Below are 22,376 nucleotides of genomic sequence, written 5' to 3'. Positions count from 1 at the left end.
ACTCTGCCTTTTATGGGGTGTAACTTCAGGAAATGGCATTGAGAGAAACTAAGAAGGCCATACTTCCTGTGGTGTTCCTTATTAGCATAACAAAATGCATGCTTTTAAAAAGTAGAATTAAGAAATGAGAGAGAACATTTTGAACTCAGCAAGACGAATATGTTGGGGCAGATTTTTAGAAGCAATTTTTTTAAGTGAGATTCAAATACTATTTTCAGTTAAGTGACAGTTTCTGAATTTATCCAAATATCCACATGCCATTGGGATAGAATGAAACCATATTGGCTTCTTTAATGTGTACGTGGCCTTGTTTCATTCTGAATGAAATGCTTTGGAGTTCTGAATGGAGTAATAGGCAGAACAGGAGTGTCACCAGAAAAAAACAGAGCTTTCGGGGACTCTACTCTCGCAGCTACACATGTCCCAACATCTGTGTCTACTAGAGTCTGCTTTGCCAGCTGTGACTGAGAATGTGTTCCAGTTTCTTTTCCAAAGTCCTTCTCTCCATTTGGGTGTGAGATCCTATCTCTTTTCAGTCACTCATCTATCAAAGAACATTACGCTGGCTGTTTTCCCCTCTCTTTTGGAAAATGAATAAAGCCCTCCTTACTGTGTCCTCCTCCTTGGCAAAGGAACATGTTTTTATTTCTCCCACTCTAAAACAAAACCAAACAACTTTCTATTGATTCAACATCTCTTGCCAGCTATCATTCCTTTTTCCAATCCGCGTTACAGCAAAGCTCCCCAAATGGTATATTGTTTTGCAAACCTTCCTTTGTCTTCTCACGTGTACTCCCTCAGACTTTCCCATCCCACCCCATCAATCAAACGTTTTTGTCGATGCACTGCCGACCAGGGGCAGGTACGCAGGCATGCGGTCCAGGCAGGGGCACAGGGTCCTGAGCTGCATTGGAAGCTCCAATGCCGCCGTCCTGAAATTGGAAATTTCTGAACAAGGAGGCTTTCAGGTTCGGTTTGCTCTGGAGCCTGCAAAGTACATAGTCCACCCTGCCAGTGACCTTCACACTGCCAAAACTAGAGCGTTTTCCCACTTGCCCTACCAGCAGTATTTTCTAAGGTCAATGGCTTCCTGCCTCGTGATACATTTTCGTTTTCTGTGGCTTCCAAGATACCTTACTCTCATTTTCCTTCTACCTTATAGGTGGCTTCCTCCTCCGTTTCTGTCACTAGTATCTCCTCATTGCCTTGATTTCAAATACTGAGTGTATTTCCACCTCTGTTCCCTCCCTCGATGATCTCAGCCAGTCTTACGGTTTTAAATACTGTCTAGGTGTTAAGGCTAATGCCTAACTTCCAACTCCTAGATCTAACAATCTTCTTGACCTTTGGACCGTAAATGTAGCTTGTCCCAAATTTAACTCCTTTTCTCCCCACTCCAAACCCCATCCATCAAATCCATTTTTCCAGTTTGCTTAGACAAAAAATCTTGGAGTAATTCCTGACTCTTCTCTTTCTCTCCCACCCTGCATCCAGGCCATCTAGTTTGTTCTCCTTCTAATGATTTCTGGAATTTTAACTGGTTTTCTGCTCCTGTTCTCTCTTGCAGAGATGACTAAATTAGCTTCCCACCTGGCTTCCTTCCTTTTATCCTTGTATCCTCACCTCCTGTGATTTATTGGAGGCATAGAAGAGAACGGTCCCATTTAAACATACATCAAACAACAATCCTCTGCTCAAAACACTAAAATACCTGCCTGTTTCAGACAGAATAAAAGTCATACTAGCCAGAGTGGCCTACGATGTCCTAAATGACCTGATCTCCTCTTATCTTAGTACTTTCATTTCTGAGTGAGTTTCTAAATATTCTCCCTCTGGTTTGCCTGCCTCAGCCACTTTGGCCACCTTGCTCTCTCTCCAACTTACCGGATACGCTCTCTCACTTTGGGGCCTTTGCATGTGCTGTGTACTCTACCAGTTCCTCCTTTAAGTCTTGGCTCAGATGAGGGCTGTACTGTTGGTTAGCCTAATGAATATGGCAACCATCCACTCTACGGCCTTGAATTCGGCTTTTCTTCCCCAGCACATGCATCACCTTCCAACATGAAATGCTATTTATATATTTATTGTGCATGTACGTTTATTGTCTGTCTCCTTTCCACACAAACAGGAGTTTTGGTCTGGTTTTCTTCATTGATGCAGTCCAAATGCTTGGAATAGTGCCTGGTACATAGTAAATACTCAGTTGGTAGTTGTTGAATGAATTTACGAAGCCTGGGTTTGTACCACACAGTCACCACCACCACCACCACCAAAAAATAACAGTAATGCTAATTTTGCTATAGAAAAAAGAAATCATCAAAGCAACTGTAAAAAGATAAAATCATAGAAAATAAGCCATCATGAAGATATCAAATTGATCTTTGTAAACTAACTAGTGCATTTATGCTTTTTCGGATCCATTAATTCATTGGGTAACATGTGCTATGTTGAAAGAAAATACCTAAGGCAATTTAAGGCCTGAAGAAAACACCACTGGTTGTAGAATGTACAAACTCTAAAAACGGACTAATGTGTAAACAGGTAAGAAGGCAGAAACTGCTTTCATGTGAGAGGTGGTGTAGGTTCTGAGAAGTCTGTGATGTATTTGTGGGGTTTGAGTTCATGAGTATTCCTGGGAAATTGCTTGCAGTTGAGTCCTTCTGCAATTTTAATTGAAATGCACCTATTTATGGGAATAAGTTAAAGAATTTCTCTGGTATTTTCCTGCTAATCGCATTTGCTATCCCAGTGTCTGTTTACCTAAAGGAAAAGGTTAGTATTTGTTACATGTTCTGTTGTTACTGCAAAAAGGTTGGGAGAATGGGTTGTTATCTCATGTAATATATTCTTTATCAGTACTTTAACACTCAGGGAAGGTGACTTTCGGATTACTGACTTCCTAAACATATTGGAGAACAGCACTGTAAAAGTAGCAATGAGATTTAATTATAAAAATTGCTTATTTTTATTCAAAGAAATATCTATTAGATATTTCCATTACAACAATCAACTCTAACATGAAAAAACCTCTCCTTTCCCATCAACTAACTGTTAGGCTCTACTTTTCTACCGCTGTTATTTTCACTCAAAAATGTGACATAGAGAGGGGTACAAGGACAGCTTGGACGTTGCTAACCATTTACTTTAGCAACTTTCAAACGTTTTTAAAATTTCTTTGTTCATCCCAGTGTTAAAAACAGAAAAAAAATGGTACTTGGGGTTACAAAGACGGAGAATAAAAGTACAGACTAATTAGCAGTACGCTCAAAAATGAAGACTTGTTTGTCTTCTGAGCAAATGTTTTTCGTCTTAAGCAAATTTGGCTCTGAAAGAATCAGGCAGGTGCTGCTGCCACAGTGCTTTCGGGTTTCCTGGCAGAGCTGGAGGTGCACTGGGACCTGAGACAAAACCCAGAGGAACCACAGCTAACCTCAGCGCTTTGCCCAATTTCCTCCCTGCCAGTTACCAGAGTTCACTATTGTTCAAGCTCCAGGGGTCACACATTGCCTGTCTCAGGGTGGAATTTGTTCTGAACAAGTGTTTTGCTTGGCTTACGATATTAAAAAAAAAAAAAAAAGTCAAAAGTCAAATCAGACGTTAAAAATTAGGAGATTTCACAGCAAATTCCCTTTGTCCCGTTTTTCTTGAAAACTGAAAATCTGCAACGCAAGTCAGCTTGGCACTGTTCTTAGAGCTGAGGAAAGGCTACCTTTATTCAGCCCTCTGGTTCCCAAGGTCTCCACCCAGCGGGCTCACCCACACGGGCTACATGCCTGCATCCTTTGTGCAACTGAGTTTCTGACCCCGGTTTTACCCTCTCAGAGATGGGAGACCAAAAGGTGAGAGAGGACTCATAGTGCTGACTCACTCTTCTTCTGTTCCCTCGAACCATGGTAAACCGCTGATGGTTACGGAGTTCTTTCTGCATGGGATTCTGACAGTTCTGGGTGAGAACAAAGTGTATTCAACGTTATCTGCAAAGTGGTCCCCATAGGAGAACCAAGCTCTAAGTAAAGAAATCACATTAAGTGTCACTACCACACTCTTATCTGGGGAATGTTGCTCCAGCTGTGAAACAAACCTGTCACCATTATGAAAGCCCCTCAAAGTCTAGGCTCTGCTGTTTTCAAAACAAGGGAGAAGAGAAAGAGCTAGAAAAAACAAACAAACAAATAAATAGACTTATTAATTTAGGCTCACAAATATCAGAAGCGAAGATTGTGTAAGGAGGTAGATACTAATTAATTTGAAATTTTCAAAACAAATCTTCTGAAGCAATTAGTTATTTAAATACTTTAAGTAAGTAAGTAAGTAAGTAAGTAAGTAAGTAAGTAAGTAAATAAACAAATACTTTAAGTAGTCCTGTCCTTTCTGTGTGTTTCTTTCTGGCTACAAACACTTGGTTGAATTTTCCCATGTCCTTCTCCTACCTGGATTTCTTCCACCTCTTCCCTCTTTCAAAATCATCCTTCAGGAAACCTCCTCTGATTAATTTCATTTTAAGCAAACAAACAAGACATGTAATATATTAATATGAACTTTTTGAGATTATTATCAGGATCTTCACATTTTATGTGGGTACACTGAATTGAATCAAGGTTAAGGTTCAAAAGCAGGAGTTTTTACATATTGTAACATAACCATTACACAATACTCAATACTGGATACTTAATACTCAATGAATGTTTTTGAAATAAACACATTTTTTAAAATTGTTAACCTTCCTCAAGAAACTTTTATATATATATATTTTATATATGTGTGTATATATATATAAAAAATATATATATATAAATATATATATATATATATATATATATTTTACACAAGATCTATCAGTAGGGGAATCCAGGCCTTTTCAATCTTAGTCATATTTTCGAAAATGGTGATCTGATTTCACCATCTCAATTTATCAGAGCCTGTCCATATGTTACAATGGTCTGTATTTCCTATTGCTATGTGGATGAAAGTGAATCCATATAAACCATACCAACGCCATTATGTATAACTGGTGGTAAAACTTTATTATTCAAGTTTAGATGTAACAGACATCTTTGCTGCCTGAAGATTGTTTGCATAAGAAATACACCAAGAACATGTTTGTGAGTAGAAATGAACATGCACTATGAAAACAAAATTAAATAAAACAAAAAAAAATTCCATGTGTTGTAAGAACAGAACTATTATAGCCAACATTCTAATATTCAAATCAGGACTACAAATTGCATTTTTTCTTTAGCAACATGAAATCATTCCATATGAAAGACATTTTCTGCTGGTGAATATTGCTGTAAGTTAATTTTACATTGGCATTTTGAGATGTTTCCCAACCCCACCCCACCCCACAATTATCCACGTTGTCAATAGTCCACCCTAAGAAATTTGGCCTTTCTTATTGTGATATTTGCCTTGTTGGTAGCCATTAAGAAACTATTGTTTTATCAGCCTTATAATAGTTTTGCCTCTTCATAGTCAACACTATAGGCTGTCTAGTATGATATTTACAGCTCACGTTTAACAAAAATGACCCCAACCTTTCATGGCCCTTGGGAACTGAGAGTTTAAATAAGCCCCTTGGCCATATAATAATACTTGGCACTCCCAGGGTGCCTTTCAACCAAGGATCTCAAAGTGCTTTACAAAACAAGTACTACATTATCATTATTATTATTATTAATATTATTATTATTAATATATTTTTTCCATTTTACAGGTGAGGAACCTGAGGAACGAAAAGAAAAAGTGATTTACTGCAGGTCATAAAATGAAATCAACAACCAGGGGTAGAATCAGGATCCAGTTTTGGGACTTATGGGTCTTGAAGGACCATATTCTCTGATGAAGGCTAAAAATGTTACTTCCACGTAAAGTTACTCTTGCTTTTCTCTGGTGTAGGACAGAGTGAAGCTTACAGCTCTACCTTTCCTTTCAAGACAACAACACACGAACATACATTATCCAGTTTCCATGTGTGGATCAATGTTGAATTTCACATTTTCTTCATCCCTGACTTCACACATTTCTGCCCTAGCATCTTCCAGAGGTCCTAATTACTGCCAGTAGTTGTGGACAATTTCTAAATATCAAGAACGTATGACTCAGCTGTCTATGAAACAGTAATGGAAAACCAAAAGGAAGTGTTCTCCAAAGAAGCCATCCCTCTGCCCTTGGCCGGGTATTTCTTTGGGAAAATATCACAGCCCTTCAAAGTCCCAATGTGTGTCCTCCTACCCTCTTCTCATTTACAGCTGCCTACTGATAGAATTCCACCTAATAGTACCTACCTTTGGTTAGCATATTTAGTTTCATATTCTGGTTGAATTTCAAGTCCACCATTTTCTCCTGTGATCTAAGGATGGCCAGCAAGCTCTAACCTACTGGCTTAACAAAGACGCCTTGCATTTTTTTTTCCCCCATGACCCTCAACCCAAAGACTGTGAGCTCATGTAAACGTTAGGCAAAAGGCTGGCATACAGTGCAGGAGCTGAGCACCAGCTTCTTTCCTCCATGCTTCTACCACTGGATGACAGATATCCCCACTCCGGAATTGCATTAATGTTCACTAACTCAATAGGCAGGCAGTTCAGAGATCTCAAGATGGGTCACCTTGTGATGTTTTGCAGCCACACAGCAGAAGGCTAATAATTATTTTAATAGCAATAGTACTGGTACTCTTCAATTTATTAAGAAAAAATGTATATCCTCAGGCATTTTAAAATATATATACATTTAATATTTTTGGAGCTGTATTTGCATTGGATCATAATAGATTATGTGCACATGTGCAATCATAAATGTAATGTGCTACCACAGGCTTCAACAAAGAGCTGTTAAAGATAATCACTTTTTTTTTCTTCTTCTCATTAATATTACCTTAGAAAAGAATCCCCATGCTTGTTTTCTAAAATCTACCTTTACTAAAAGAGAACAGTTTAGAACAAAACATCACTATCTTAAAAGTTGATTTTTTTAAAAAGAACATCTCAATATGTCATGTAGGAAGAATGGGCACACTCTTTTCCTTTTGAACTACAGAGTGAACATGTTAAGGTTTAGAGCTCCATCCTTTTCTCATTCACTTAAAAGTCCTATAGTGTCTCTCAATCCACATCCTTCCAAGGTGGGCTGGCTTGTTATGATTTTTCTATCCCAAACAACAGTATTATTATATGAGTGAGAGAGGGAGAAAGAAAGAGTAAGAAAAGGCAGAATGAATGCATGAGCTGGTCCTGACCTAAAGTTTGACTCAAAGCTTGATTCAGAATAGAAACAAGTAATTTCAAAAGACTTACAGTTTTTCAATGGCATACAATTTTAGCTGGCATATAGTTTTCATCATAGGGAAGCCTTTTCCAAGAGGGAAAAATTCCTAAATCATCTCGAAAGTCCTTAAAAAAAAGGATAAGTACCTAAATAGCTCATTTAAAATCACAATTTAAGGCAAAAATCATTCGGAAACCTTAAAACCAAATAAAAATAACAACTAACCATTTTTATAATGTATTTTGAGAGCTGGAACAAAGGCTTTCGTAGGTCAAAAAATAAGGGGTATTTTAGTGTTACAATAAATTTTCATTTTTAAAAAAAGCCCAACCTCTTCTCCATCAAAATATGTATAACAATGAAAACAAAAATGAAAATAAAATAATCAATAATAAAGGAATATGGAATAAGATCTATCATGTCAATGCTATCCAAGAATATTCTACTGAAAGTAGACTGACCATAAATATTCCAAGAATAGTGATATGTATTTTCCAATGCTAATCATTACTACTATGTCTGAGAAAACAAAAATCAGATTAAAAAAAAAAGAAAAAGAAAAAGAAAAAGGAATACATGCCAAAAATGAACAACCTATTTGTGTCTGACACACTGGAGGAATTGTTTATGGAGTAGTTTTGCCCAAAGAGTCATACCTGTAATATTGCCCAAGTTAACCAAACTTCTGGCATTTTGCTGATTTGAGCAGTCCATGTATAATGTTGCTTAAGGGTTGCCACAGTGCACTTCGTTACTAGTCTTTTTACTAAGAAAATGAAATATTGTTTTGTTGTTTGGGACATCTCCTCTCTTTCTGAGATCTTTAATGGCCACCTCTCAAGTCTGCCTGTACATCCTGAGATGCATTCATTGAAATCCCTAAGAAAGATAAATCAGCATCACATGATTTGCATGTCAGAGCTCCTCACTCCACCTCTTTATTTCAGTCTATGTGAATAGTAGAGCTAGACAGGTGAGATCAGAATAGGGTCCTTTCAAAATGAAACTGAAGCTGAAGGCTTAGTCCTGATTTCTTTTTTTTTCTCTTTCTCTCCCTTTTTTTTTGTTTTGTTTTTTGTTTTTTTTTGTTTTTGTTTTTGTTTTTAACATGAAAACAAAAATGCAAGAATGGAAATGACAACACATCAGAAAGACATTTTAACTTCATTCACTACGACAGTCACAAACTGCTTGAACTCTACCTGCCATCCAACTTTAAGGAACAAAGACCTGGCACTGGGAAAAAGAAACAAAACCCAAACACAACAAAACAATACAAAGCAACTGGGAATTCGGTAAAACTGAGTGCAAACACGGCTACAGAACGCAATAAAAACACCAGTGCTGCGGGGGCCAGCAGCGCTTATCAAAATAATTTCTGAAATGTTTCATCCGAAACATAGACAAAAGCAATAAAAAGAGGATATATGTTTATCATTTTAAGCATAACAATGTGAGTTAAGAGCTTAAAAATTAAAAAAAAAAGTACTTGGAATGAATAGTGCTACCCTTTTTTTTCCTAAGTAGGCATAAAAATATTTTCATTTCCTTCTTGTTTTCCATACCATTATATCAAGAACTTCCATTTGTTTCATGTTACCGTTTACAACTTTAATGCACACACACACACACAAAAAAGGTATCTACCGCAATAGAAATAGTTGCTTCATTACCTTGTTTGCTACATTTGCAAATGTAAACAGCTAGGCAGAGCCAGAACTGACTCTAATGCATGATGGAATATCTTTGTTGCATACGTACACTGTAGAAAATAATTATTCAATATGTCAGGCACCATTATTTGAAATGTAATACATTAATATTTACTAGAAAAATAAGTTTTTTTTTTCCTATTTGTTCTCCCAACTTCTTTAATGAAATAAGTTAATCTGACAGTGCATCCAGTAGCTTGTAATATCTTCTACATCTCCGTGGCAAAAAATAAACTACTGGTTGGGACCATATAATGCAAATTATTAAAGTCAGTCCTTGTACATACATCCTTGTAGCAAGCATTGAGGCTCGACTAACAGCACCTTTAACCAATTACTTAATGTTCAGTTATGTAGCCCTATTTCCCTGAGCAGTTATGCTGAGGAGCTTTCCCTTCATGGATAGTTTTACAAAGCCTTAAGTATTAAAAGTACTATGAAGATAGACTTCTAAGAATCCTATTTAATGCTACTTAACTAAACCTGTATAAATCTAATGAAGGGAGTGACTGGTACATATACCAACTGTCAGTCTGTGGTAACGTAACCTTAGACGCTGCCTGGCCACAAAGTTTGGAACTTCTATTTAACCAAAAGAAAATAAATAATACAGCAGGTTACCTTGTAGAGAAATACCATGTACTCTAAACAAATTCAGCCCATGGTCTGAACTTTTGTATCCATCTAATCTTTTTGAACTGGGCGGGGGGGGGGGGGAATCCTTTTAGTTATAAAACGTGCCAAGTGAGATTGGTGACCAAGAGGAGGCTTAAAAAACAAATCCAGACCGCTTTATCACATACGAGAAAGAAACATCTGGCTTAAAAAAAAAAAAAAAAAGACTACGTAAGCACTGAGGACACTGTTTTGTAAAGATGCATATATATTTGGACAAAATGAACCTAAATTGCCAACGAAAGGACTACTTTTGAAAGGAGTATCTGAACATCTAAAGGACAAAAATATCAGAGAGGGTGTGCATGTGTATGTACAGGCAGGGCTGGCCAAAATCACCGTGCCGTCGGCTGTCACCTTCCCTGCTGCTCTCTCACCAAAGCCTAACCACAGCTCGCATTTCTAGGTCTAGGTCGGAAACATGGTCAATGAGAGGAGACTGCTGTAAGAGGCGCCATTTTCCTTTCACGGCCCCGGGGAGGAGATTTCTCCTCATCTGCCTAGGATTTCGTGATACTTCTAAATTTAGGCAACAACGTCTGGGTTTATGAACAAATGGACCAATGGCCAGCCCAATACTGCATTAGTATCATAATATGTAAACCCTTTCAAAATTCTACATAGCTTTGATCTCTTTCTTTACAAACCTAATAATGAGAGTCAGGTGATACTTCTTATGGACCATTTCCACAGTACACATTTGCCAAGATGGTTTTTTTTTGACATAACTAGGTTCTAAAACATGACTATTTACCATCTTCCATTTTTTTTTCTTCTCACTGACCATTTGTCTCACTTTTTAACCTTGGTAACCTACTCATCAAAAGAAAGAATAAAAGAAGGGAATTTCATGTTGGATAAGGCAGGCTCTATGAAGTATTTTTTTAATAGGTCTTCATAAGACATTACAAGCTATTGAATTCCCATCAAGAAAACCTATTTCTATTTAATTGTGCTAAGTGCTAAGGTTTTACTCTTTAGGTTTTCCATTTTTTTCCGCTTGTGCATTGTTCCTATGCAGGCCCCTCTGGATATGAGTTGTGAAGTCATATTTGTCCGTGCAAAGATGCTGGCATATGCTGCACTGGAAAGGGCCACTGTCACCATGGCAACTCATATGCAAAGCATACATCACTTCATCCAGAAAGACAATGCCACAGTGCACACATTTTGTGGACAGTTCATCTTGAGTACTTCTATCAACTTTCTCTGTTTTTACTACATTCAAGGGACCTTCACTTTTTACATTGGACGGTGCCTTCGTTTTCTCCTTGGAGGCACCGTTTGCAGTTGGCCCAGGTCTGGAATGCTTGATCGCCAAATCTAGAGGAATGTCATTGTCTGATCCAACAGCTGAAAAATGAGGAGGCAGATTGAAGGTGGGATAAGGCACATAGTTTTGGCAAGGATTTGGTAGGCCAGGCACGTGACTCAAGTAGTGCGGATTCCCAGGAACGGAGAGCTTATATTTACTCCAGAACCGCAGCCAATCAGCTTCACTCTGGAAGTCATTATGTACAAATGGAAGTCCGAAAAGGGGGTACTGGTACTTTTCAATAGGGCTGCCTGGTGGTGAATAGTTTGGGTGTTTTGCAGGTCTCATGTACTTTTCTATGGGACTGCCTCTCTCAGAACTTCCTTTCCCTTCTGACACGGATGAACTGTTTCCTGGGTCTCCAGTACTTTCCTGAGGACTTTTTATCTGAATGTGCAAAGGTTGCATCCTTTTGTGAATATCCAGAGTTTGGCTGACCAGGACCGGCTGCTGAGCAGAATGGCTTTTAGTCAATGAACCCTGGGCTTCGTATTTACTCAGGCTAGGGAGCGGAATTTCTCTCTGGTGACCTTCGGTTAAATGGTCTTCCGACCTCCTCTCTAAGGGGCTTCCATTGACCTGCTCCTCGCTGCCGCCCCTCTGCTGTTTGTTGAGCTGCTCAGCCTGCAGTGCCTCTGGGTTAAGGCGCTTTCTTGTCCTTCTCCTAATGATCTGCTCACCGTTGTTTTGTTTAATGATATTTAGAGGCCTGGGAGTCTGCAGAGAACACACACGCACAATACATAAAAGGGAAACGTGAGAAAATACATTAAAACTCATTAGCAATTCCTCACAAACATGAACCACGCTTAAGTTCAAAGCAAGGGTAGGACTCTACGTTATAGGTTTACTAAATCTCCTCCTCTTGCCCTAAGCAGGATCAGAGGCAGTCACCAAAGCACACTATTTTAGCCTAATTAAATCAAGTCCAACTCTGCAGGGAGCCCTGAAAACTTTCATCTACTTAAAAACAGCTTTCCAAAACTCAATAGGTTTTGGAATTGCATCATTTAGTGATAAAACTGTGTAGAAAGTTCCTTGAAGAAACACGATTTTTCCGCAATTATTTCTCAACTTCTGAGTCATGCACTAGGATGTCAATACGGGAACGCGGGAGCTAGGCTTTAATGACAACTGTGGCAAAATTACACAGTGCCGCAGACCGAACTGGGTCCCCTTGTTTGTATGTGGAAGCCCTACCCCACAGTGTGCCCGGATCTGGAGAGCCGGTCTTTAGGAGGCAGACTGGGTTAGATAAGGACAGAGGGAGAAGGAGGCCATCTCCAAGCCAGGAAGAGAGCTCTCCAACCAGAACCCGGCCACGCTGGGACTCTTGACCTCAGACCTCCAGCCCTGAGAACCGTGTGAAAATCTGTTCTGCTGTTTAAGCCCCCCCAGTCTACGGTATTTTGTTTTGGTAGCCTGAGCTGACAAATAGGTGTACGCTTCTAAATCACTGCAAATGTGAATATAAAATATATATCCGTGCAAAAATAAAGACAAATGAGCAGAATCATGATAAATAAAGATATCAGGTACTCAAAGTGCTATCAGTGGGAGACTTTTTTTTTTTTTTCAGCTCTCACTTTTATCTCTCCATGTGTAACAGGATTTTATATAACCGCTATGGAAAATTTTACTTATCAACAGGTAAAGCATTTGTTTTCTGTTGAAATTCTAAATTCTTTTGTAGCTTTGGTACAAATACATGATACGTCACTCTATTCTGTACTTAGTTAGAATGCTGACTTTCACTAGGCTTATTTTTTATTCAGCTTAAGCACTGTAGGATTCGTAGCTATGTACATGCTCAACAGGCATTTATATTACAGGACTAAAACCCATAGATAAAACTATACCAAAAATTTAACTTGCAGTGAGAGGCTCTAACTTCAATTTATAAAATAAAAAGAGTAAGTTTAATAAATTAATGCATATTTACACGTGAAAATTTAGAAAACTCTTGAAGTTTTCAAGCTAAAACCTGACTTTTCTAAAAGATTACTGAAATCAAATAATTTCTACACAGAATGTGAAATATATATATATGCATATATATTAAAACATATGTAGCCTGTGAATTATTCCTAGAAAGAATGTACCTTAATGCAAGAGAGACCTCTTATATCTTAAACAAAATATAAATATAAATCCTTTTTGGAATGTTTCTATTGTCACAGAGGCATTTTGAAGGCAAGAAAGATAACACACTTGTCACTGACAACTTAATTATTAGTTTCAGAAGGAAAATGCCACATCCCTTGGATATGCCACATTCATTTATTTCGTTCAGAATGTTCAATGTTCAGGTTTATAAAGAGCTCCTATATGTATTATGAAGATTTGCAGTATTTAATATCTACCTATAAGGAAACCAGAATTTGCATTAATACCCTTTTAAAACTTTTATAACTTTTGTGACAGTCTTTGACATGAGATGTGTGCATAACCTTTTTGTATTTAAGTTTACGATGTAAAGAAACTCAAAACTGAACACAGCTTGCCTCTGGAGAGATGAATATTAAAATAATTGTAAAAAAAAAGAGTTTATATCACAGTTGTTAAATTATCATAATCTGGAAGAGCAGTAGTTTAATTAATTCTTGGCCTATGATTGGCCAGAGTTCAATTAAAATCATTAATGTCAGTACTTATTAAATGAAAGCTTATTGCTGTGCTAAAATGGTGAAGGGGAAGCAAAAGGAAGGTGATGTAGTGGGGGGAGAATCTCTCTGTTAGCTACATGTCGTAACTAAGGCTTTACAGTTTACCACCAATTAGTATTGTTGGCAGCATGCATTTTTTAAAGAGTGCTTCCAATGGTCCATTTATGAGGACGTTTTGTCTAAAATTGTATTCCCTTAGCTGTAATTTATTCACTGGCCGTGCTACGAGCTATGGTAAAATGCCAAACAAAATGAAAAAGGCAGAGGGAAATGGATTTCTTTTTACTAAGTGGGGTATTCCTATTTTTAAAGGCAGCTCTTATCAGCAGATAAACTTCCTAAACTTAAAAAAAAAAAAATCCTTCAGGAAGTAAATGCATATAGAGATGGGGAATTTGTGAGATTTAATTAAACTTTATCAGAGGATTCTAACTAAAAGCTGAGAAGAGAGTTCTGGAAGTACCTCGGTGAGCCACAGAAAGAAGCCAGCCAGAGAGTTTGAAACACAAAGCGCCTTCACACCTTACTCTACCGGGATGTGAGCTGTTCAGGCCCTGAAATACCTTCCTCGAATATACCCCCCGAAGAACTGACGAGATCCACCTGGCATTCTCAGGCCCTAGCTCAGAACCTCTCTTCTGAACGTGCCTGACTTCCAGTCCCCAAAGCAGCCAAGATGACACTTGCAAATTCTGAACTTAAAGTGGAAATAAGTATTCTTTCCCTGCCCTGTATTTTATGTGAAATAGGAGAATCCTCTTTTTAAAACACTTTTTATGTATTTTTGAAGTTTCAAGGTTTCTCCTTCCTGCCTAAATTAATTTCACCAAATTCTGATAACCATTAGTGCAACTATCTGTTATGGGAAGTTCCCAGAAATCAATCATTTCCTCGTTTATATCAAAAGAAACATAATGCATTACTAATGATCTCAAATATATCTCCCCATAACATCTAAGGCCATTTCACCATTAATCACAGGTGCTCTCCGAGCGACTGTATTAAACTCTGCGGGAGCAGGCATTGCAAGCCAGGGAATGGTACACATCACACTACAGACCAGGCTGCTTTATAAAGCTTTTCCTCAAACAGTCTAACAAGCTCTTACCGAGTGAAGCTTCTGGTAGAGGCCACACGCGTTGCATACATATCCGCCATTTGCATTCTTTCGCCAGAGAGAGGTCTTTGTGGTCAAGCAATTGGCACAAAAAACACCCGAGCCTCTACGCCTCTGAAACGGGGAAAAAAACACAAGGTCAGAGGTGAGTCACATGATCAGTGGAGTTAGACCAAATCAACCCAGGAGTTTTGTCTTTAGACTAGCAACAATGACAGTATAAAACCACACTGCCCATAATGAGGTCAGGTTCAATTGTGTTTAATAGGCACCACTGATTTTCATTATAATTAACCCTACAGTGATGGATGAGGTGTGTGCAACACCAAAGGCTTTTCACAGAAACAGCTTTAACTTTTTGAACTTTGGGTTTTGTGCCTTTAATGATGGCTCCTAAATGCTGAACCCTAAAATATACCTTCTAAAAATGTCAAAACAAAAGTCACAAGACAGAACGTGGTGATATGTTTAATATACTTTGGCGAAGGGGGAGCACAGGCTACCTGAGCTTTAAAAATATAGTGAAGCGTAGAAGAAATGCGGCACATAAACCATTTAAAATTAAACCTGATTTGTGTCTTTTTGGATGTCATTCATGTAACACAAGTATTAAGAGAATATCACACACTCAATTCTAGTTTTGGGGGTCGCAACGGTAAACTTTGAAAGAGAACACCGTCTATTTCCCAGAGCTGAGGGGACCAGTTGAAAGTTGCTGCCAACTCGAAGTACAGTATTACTGAGAACACTGTGGAAGCCAGACAAGTTAGTCCCATCAATGGCTATTTATTTTATTTGCCTCAGACTTGGAAATCACAAGCGTTTCCGAATACAAATTGATTTTAGTGGGCTGTATTCTGTAATCACCAGATTCAAAAATAATCTAAGAATATTTAAAAGTAGATAATTAGTATTGCTTGTTCCATTCTTGCTATCAAGTAATGATTCCATTAAACTCACTGAAACAAAAGTCAGGCTGTGTTTGTAGGCGCAAATACTAACAGGCAGGAAATGAAATGCTCTTGCTGCAAGAAAAAAAAAAAAAAGACAGCCTGAATTGCAACTTCACTCTCCTTTCTCTAGGAAGCGAAGCCTTTAATGATAAAATATGCACGTTAGATAAGGAGTGGAAAAAATGTTGCTGGAACCCAATTTTATTATAAACTTAAACTTACAAATACCGTAAGTCAAAATTTCAGGGATTCATAAAATTTAGGCAATTTATTTAACTTGAGTCCATACTGTAGACCAGTGCTATCCCTGCCAAGAAAATACAATGGTTATAATTGTACTCTGATACATTTCAAATGGAAAGCTTTCTGCAGACATAATTTTGGCTTCAAGACTGGAACACTTTCTTGGCATTGAAAGGGCATTTGATTCATCGGGTGTTTCACAATGTATCACTAAAAAGACCTGGTGAGCAGCCAGTTCCCTATAGGGTGATTTTTCCATCCAGATGCAAGTGCTATCAGAGGCCCTCGTCAGCTAAACTAATTATGATCTCGCAATTGCTGATGCCTGCTCACTCTAACATTCGACATCCTCCATTAATCATCAATACAAGGAAAATGAATGAAACGTAAAGAAATGAGGGCTGGTAAGCTGCACAGCCATAAAAATCTGAAATGAGAGCAATAATTTAACAAGATTGGGGGAATGTTTTTAGTGCGCACAAAGTCAGGCTAACAATTGCCCTTTTCAACCAAGAACACGATTTCATTAGTGTAGCAGGTCGTGCTACTTTAGGTGATGTAATAAAAGCTAGATTTTGCACAAAGATAATCTTTGGCTCCCCTTTTTCTTCCTCTCTGCCCAAGCCAGGACCAGGAACGTGTCACGGTTAGAGCAACGGCAAACGCTGGGTGTCAGGCCACAAGTCCCAGTTGGGACCTCCTGCAAAAGTAGAGATTGCTCCCTCCTGAAAATCAATGAACTACTAGATGCTATGTTTATCAAACATTCTGGGGCCCCCTTTATCTGAAGTAAGCTGGGGAGCCTAGTTGGGTTATAATAGTGAAACTTTCCTAAGGTCACGCCATCTTTTTCCTAGATCTAAATAACACGTTTGGCAAATAAACACCAACTTGATCCACATAAAGGCAATGTAAATGTCCATTTGGAAACTAACCCACATATATGGCTGAGACTCAAATCTGAATGTGTAACCATTCACTCCAGCCTGCTTTTCTTTCCTTATGCCCTGGGTGCTTGACACAGCATGCCAAAGTGGGTGTAATCCTGGTTTCTGAGAGCGTTTCAATCCTTGCACAATTTTGTGCTTAATTCTCTTGCAAAGAAAATGCCCTTCATTAGTTAGAGGGAAAGTCCTAAAATTATAGCACTGGTTTCCACAGGCCTATCTTGCTTTAAGCAGCACTTAGGCTCCACTAAAGAGGTATATTTTGGGAAAACTGTATCTTATTTAAGACATCAGGGGTTACTCTGGATTCATTTACCCAGAGTCAGTATAGCATGGAGGTTAATAATCAGATTTAGGAGTCAGACTACTTGCATTCAAAACACGTCTCTGCCTTTTGCCAGGTGCAACTTTGGGCAAGTTACTTAACCTCTCAAAGCTTCAATTTCCCCACCTTTAAAGTGTGAGCCGCTGTAGTATGTGGGCAAATGGATACAATTAAAATAGTACCAGGGATGTAGTAAACACTCAGTAAGTTAGCTATTTGTCAAAGGGATTTAGTTATTATTATTATTTTTTGGTACAACAAAAATACTTGGCTAGCTTTGTTTCCATCTCCTTAATCTGCTCATTGAACATTATAGAGATGCTTAAGACATACAGTTGGATATTATCAATTGTAGTTCATTTGTGACAATCTTATCAAATATGAGAATGGAAAGTTGAGTCAGAGTGAAATATCTAGGTGTTCACACCTAGGATTCAATAGGAGCGTACTTGTGTGGGGGTGGAAAGTAGGAGGGAGGTGAGAAATATTTCATATATTGAGTTAACTCCCTTCTAAACACATTTATTGCTTTGGTAAGCACTGTTTCACCGTAGTTTTGGTGCACTTGGAATTTCTGGAAGCAGCAAAGAAGGTGGCCCACGTGGATAGTATCCTTAGCTGTGTGATCACAGAATCCTAACTGTGCCACATATCCCTCAGCTACAGAACAGCTGAGAGCCTGACCTGGTCGCTCTGTGTGTAATGTAACCTGGCTGGACAGAGTAAAGCATCTTTTTGAAGTTACCAACATCCTTAGCCCAATCACGTGTAGAGAACAAGGTCTGTGGCCAAAGGAAGGCAGAATAGGAGTCTCCCTCACCCCACTTTTTAAAAACAAACTTGGCCTTGTTAAAGAGAAAGAAAGGCACCAAAGACTTTATTACATTCATAGTTTATCATGCATGACAGAGTTTTAAAATATTTTGTCATCCTCCGTGACACTGTGCTTGTTAAGGACAGAAATCATGACTCCTAATAGTCATCAGATATCCTAAGTACCATGCACCTAGGACAGTGCTCTGTCTTGACAGACTAAACATTAATAAAATTGAAAATAATCTACTGGAATTTAAAGAATCTCACCTGCTATTATTTTTTTTTAATCATTAATAGTCACTCCTAGTTTTGAAAAAAAAAAAAAGTTTTTAAAAAAATATTCCTTCTAAATGTCACTCATTTGGATTGACAAATTTACTCCCAGTTGGGCAGAGATGGCTAATGATGTTGTAGAAAAGAAAATCAAGATAATTAATGAATGTTCCAATCTTACAATTCATACTTATTTTTTTTTTAAAGATTTTATTTATTTATTTGACAGAGAGAGACACAGCAAGAGAGGGAACACAAGCAGGGGCAGTGGGAGAGGGAGAAGCAGGCTCTGCAGGAAGGGGGGCTCGATCCCAGGACTCTGGGATCATGACCTGAGCCAAAGGCAGGCGCTTAACGACTGAGCCACCCAGGTGCCCCCACACTTATTTTTGAGGAGCAGTTGAAGCTAGGTACTTGCTAGGTCCTGCGGATACTAAATCAGGTAGAACAAGGTTCCAATTCTCCTTTATATACATCATTAGGGTCATATGTTGTCCATGGTTCTGTATGTGCACACGTGTGTTTAAATAATAATATTAAATAATAATAATTATTATTTCTCCTTTTCTACAAGCTGTTTTTTATTTTTAAATAATAATAATAATAATAATAATAATTTTTTTTTTTTTTTTGGAGAGAGAGAGTGGGGAGGGGCAGAGGGAGGAGGAGAGAGGGAGAATCTGAAGCAGACTCCGTGCTGAGCGTGGAGCCAGATATGACCCTGAGATCATGACCTGAGCTGAAACCAAGAGTCCAACACTTCACCAATTGAGACTCCCAGGTGTCCCCAAGCTGTTTAAGACTTAGTAATATTTTACACCTCCATGACATTATGCAGGAGAGAGGAGAACTGAGTCACACAGATAAGGTCCTTTCTGGAGAGTAGATGAGAGGAATCCCTAGCTAGGGGATGGCACCCCTAGCCCTCCTGAGGGGGCATATTTAGCCTGATTCTTGCCCTGTGGTAGGGGTAAGAATCTCAGGCTGAGAGAAAGCTGCAGCTTCTCTATCTTCACGGAAGCACCACATTCTCTGCCCTTGGACTTCCTTGTGTGCCTCTTCTACTTGTTTGTGGACTTAAGTGAAGCAAGGAGTGAGGGAAGATGGGTCCCAAATCCAAATCTACAAATGAAAATCTCTAAAGAGAAAAAGTCCAGAAGCAACAATTCGAGGAACTGATTTTGTTGTTTGTTTGTTTGTTTTTTTAACTTCAAGTTTTATAGCTTGCCTAGTAACTTTTAGGTCACATTTGTGTTGCCTCTACATAATTTCTGTTGGCTGCTAATTTCCTGTGTGAAAAAGGAAGGATGGTGATACAAACAGTTAATTGTAAGGATTTTTGAGGCCAGCCAAAGGATAGCAAGTAGTTTTTGGTGATAATTACTGAGAATTCTTCGGGATTACTTGTTTCCTTTCCATGTTTCAAATGTATTATGACCACGATACTGACTTTCACAACAGCAATTTAGGTGATGAATTTGGACAATCACCCATGTTAGGATTTGAAATAGAAACTGACATACACATCTTTTAATATAAGCACATTTTAAATCCAACATAATTTTTTTTTCCTGCTTTGAAGTGCAAGAAGTATAATGACTAAAATAATGGATCAAACAAACAAATTAATTCAGGTTCACAGCTAACCACTGTGCGGTCATCACTATCATCAAATTTTTCTGAAAGCTTCTGGTTCAAATTTTGCTTTTAGGGGGCTTAATTCTTCAGTCAGTTATGGATCAGTGGGTTGGGCTGTGGCACATGTATTGGTGAACCCATAACGTGTCTTTAAAAAAAAAAAAGGAAAAAAAAGTTTTAAAATCGGTTTAGTTGTTTCTATTACTTATATTATTACTTAAAAATGAGCCCAAAACAAACATTTGAACGTTTTTAAATTTCATTAACAGCTGATTTCATTTGATTAATAAGAAATAAATTTGATTGAATTATTCATTCGATGGCTTATCATTTAGAGACACGGATATTTATCTCCAAGAGATTAAAGTCTCCATTGGAAAAGGAGTTTGTGCAGAAATGATCCTTTATATTAGTGTTCTATGTATAAGAACTATACTGAAACCATGTAATTACATAACAAGCTTTGATAGGCAGAGTATTTATTCACATTTTTTATGGTTTTTATATCTTAGCCATTTTAAATCAAATCAATCTGAAATATGATATACATGCTGTTAGGGCAGATATACTTCAAATATTTTTTGACTTTAAATAATTTCTGTGTTTACTTGATTATATCAAGCATCTTTTACAAACTTCACTTTAGCGACATGTACAGATGGCTATGATAGAAACTTCTGGTACAATTTTGCAGTAATAAAATTTCAATGGTAAATTTAACTCAGTTTCATTCTGGGAATGTAATAATTACTGAATGTCCAGCATGTGCCTGACACCATGCTACAAACTGGAGTTACAGGGACGTATATGACAAACATGGTCTATAATCTCTCTGGGTTTCCAGTAGAATGTGCTAAAAACCAACTAAGTGTGGAGTTAATGCAACACAAATTGAGATGTTCATAAACACTGAGAGTTAAATTTATGCAAATTATATGTAAACTTTTCTGAGGAAACAAAAGTATATTAGATCAATAAATCTTATTTATTTATTTACTTATTTAGATTTCATTTTTAAGTAATCTCCACACCCAACGTGGGGCTCAAACTCACCCAAGATCAGGAGTCATGTGCTCTGCCAAATGAGCCAGCCAGGTGCCCCAATAAAGCTCATTTGAAGGCTGAAAGTTATCTAATGATAAGAGAGCTTACTCTCTGTGTTCCTTTACCAAAGTGGGTAATAACAGTCCTGTAATAACAGGACAACGATCAATAACATTGCCCTACTGACTACCAAAAAAGTTGATATGCATTAAATAACGTATTTATTATTACTATCATGTAGTGGGTTGGCATTCACTAATTATGAACAAATGATGATTCATATTTTAGTCATTTTCACTGTTATTTACCACTGGTGACAGAACGCAACCTCTCCTTCCTAATTCCCCCCAAGTGAGGATTAACCAGCTATTGACCACCTATCAGTAGATCCTACAAGAATGCATAGAATGGAGTGCCTAAAACCACTAAAAAATAGACGGTGGCTTGCAACGAATGTCTTTAAATTAATAGGCTGAATTTTACCCAAAGCACAGGCTACCTGATATTTTAGGAAGAGCAGGGAAAGAACACTGCCAACATAAAGCAATAGTTACCAATAACTTGGCTGACTTTTGTTCCAAATAGAATTGTGAAGAACAGTGCAGCTGAAATGGGCTGCACAGCAAGTCTCTGCCTGATTCGAAACAGCCCTCTTTGCCCTCAGATTTCTTGCCAGAAAACTGAAGAGACTCTCCAAGGTTCAGCCAAGCACCCATCTTACGATCTCCTATCTCAGAATTTGGAAACAAAACCTGTTTACCCTGCTTATTAAATTCACTTCCTCAACACATCAGCAATGATAATGGAGACAAGTGTAAACAAAGCTGACATCCCTGGCTAGGAGCAATGGAACGAACTCTCTTCCAGGACATGAGGCAACACATACTCTAGTAATCATACACTGTACCCAGGTATGAATGTGCCTGAGACTTACTGCACTGACACATCACCATGTGGGAGTTGCCCTACATATCAGGAAATGCTAGTGTGCCAAACACATTAGCTCCATTTCTTCTGAGATGCAACTGGTGACTTTGAAGTGAGGTAGCAGACAAATCAAGAATTTGCAACGTATATCCCACACTTCTAATCATTCACAGTTTCTTCAAATCGGCAGAATTTACAAGTGTATCACACACAAATAAAACCCATTACGTAGGTCTGAAGGACTCCATCTCTATTCTTTGACTCACCCCATATTTGGTAAATGAGCAAACCAAATATCCAGCGTCATGCCCAAATTACATAAAGAACCAAGACTAGAAAAACTCAGATCTTTGGAGTTCTACCCACATTGTTTCTATAACACTGTTCTGCCTTTACAGCAATATGTACGTAGACAGCTAAAACTATGGTTGAAAATTTATGTCTGCACTTTTTTCATTCCAC

General features: G+C 38.1%; 1 protein-coding gene across 1 annotated transcript in view; it reads right to left on the bottom strand.

The window, feature by feature from the left end:
* Positions 1-8,368: 8,368 nt before the first annotated feature.
* The window catches only part of TRPS1 (transcriptional repressor GATA binding 1), a gene marked incomplete at its 5' end in the record, with an annotated part of 202,526 nt that continues 188,518 nt past the window's right edge, over positions 8,369-22,376 (bottom strand). The window contains 2 exons of the mRNA XM_080801344.1: positions 8,369-11,682; positions 14,740-14,862. Coding sequence (XP_080657470.1) covers positions 10,621-11,682; positions 14,740-14,862 — 1,185 coding nt within the window. The 3' untranslated portion in view covers positions 8,369-10,620. The remainder of the gene's footprint in view (positions 11,683-14,739; positions 14,863-22,376) is intronic.

Source organism: Martes martes (genome assembly GCF_963455335.1).
Source record: "Martes martes genome assembly, chromosome: 4".
Classification (NCBI taxonomy): Eukaryota; Metazoa; Chordata; class Mammalia; order Carnivora; family Mustelidae; genus Martes; species Martes martes.
Note: the sequence above shows the minus strand (reverse complement) of the source record. Positions and strands in the feature narration are given on the sequence as shown.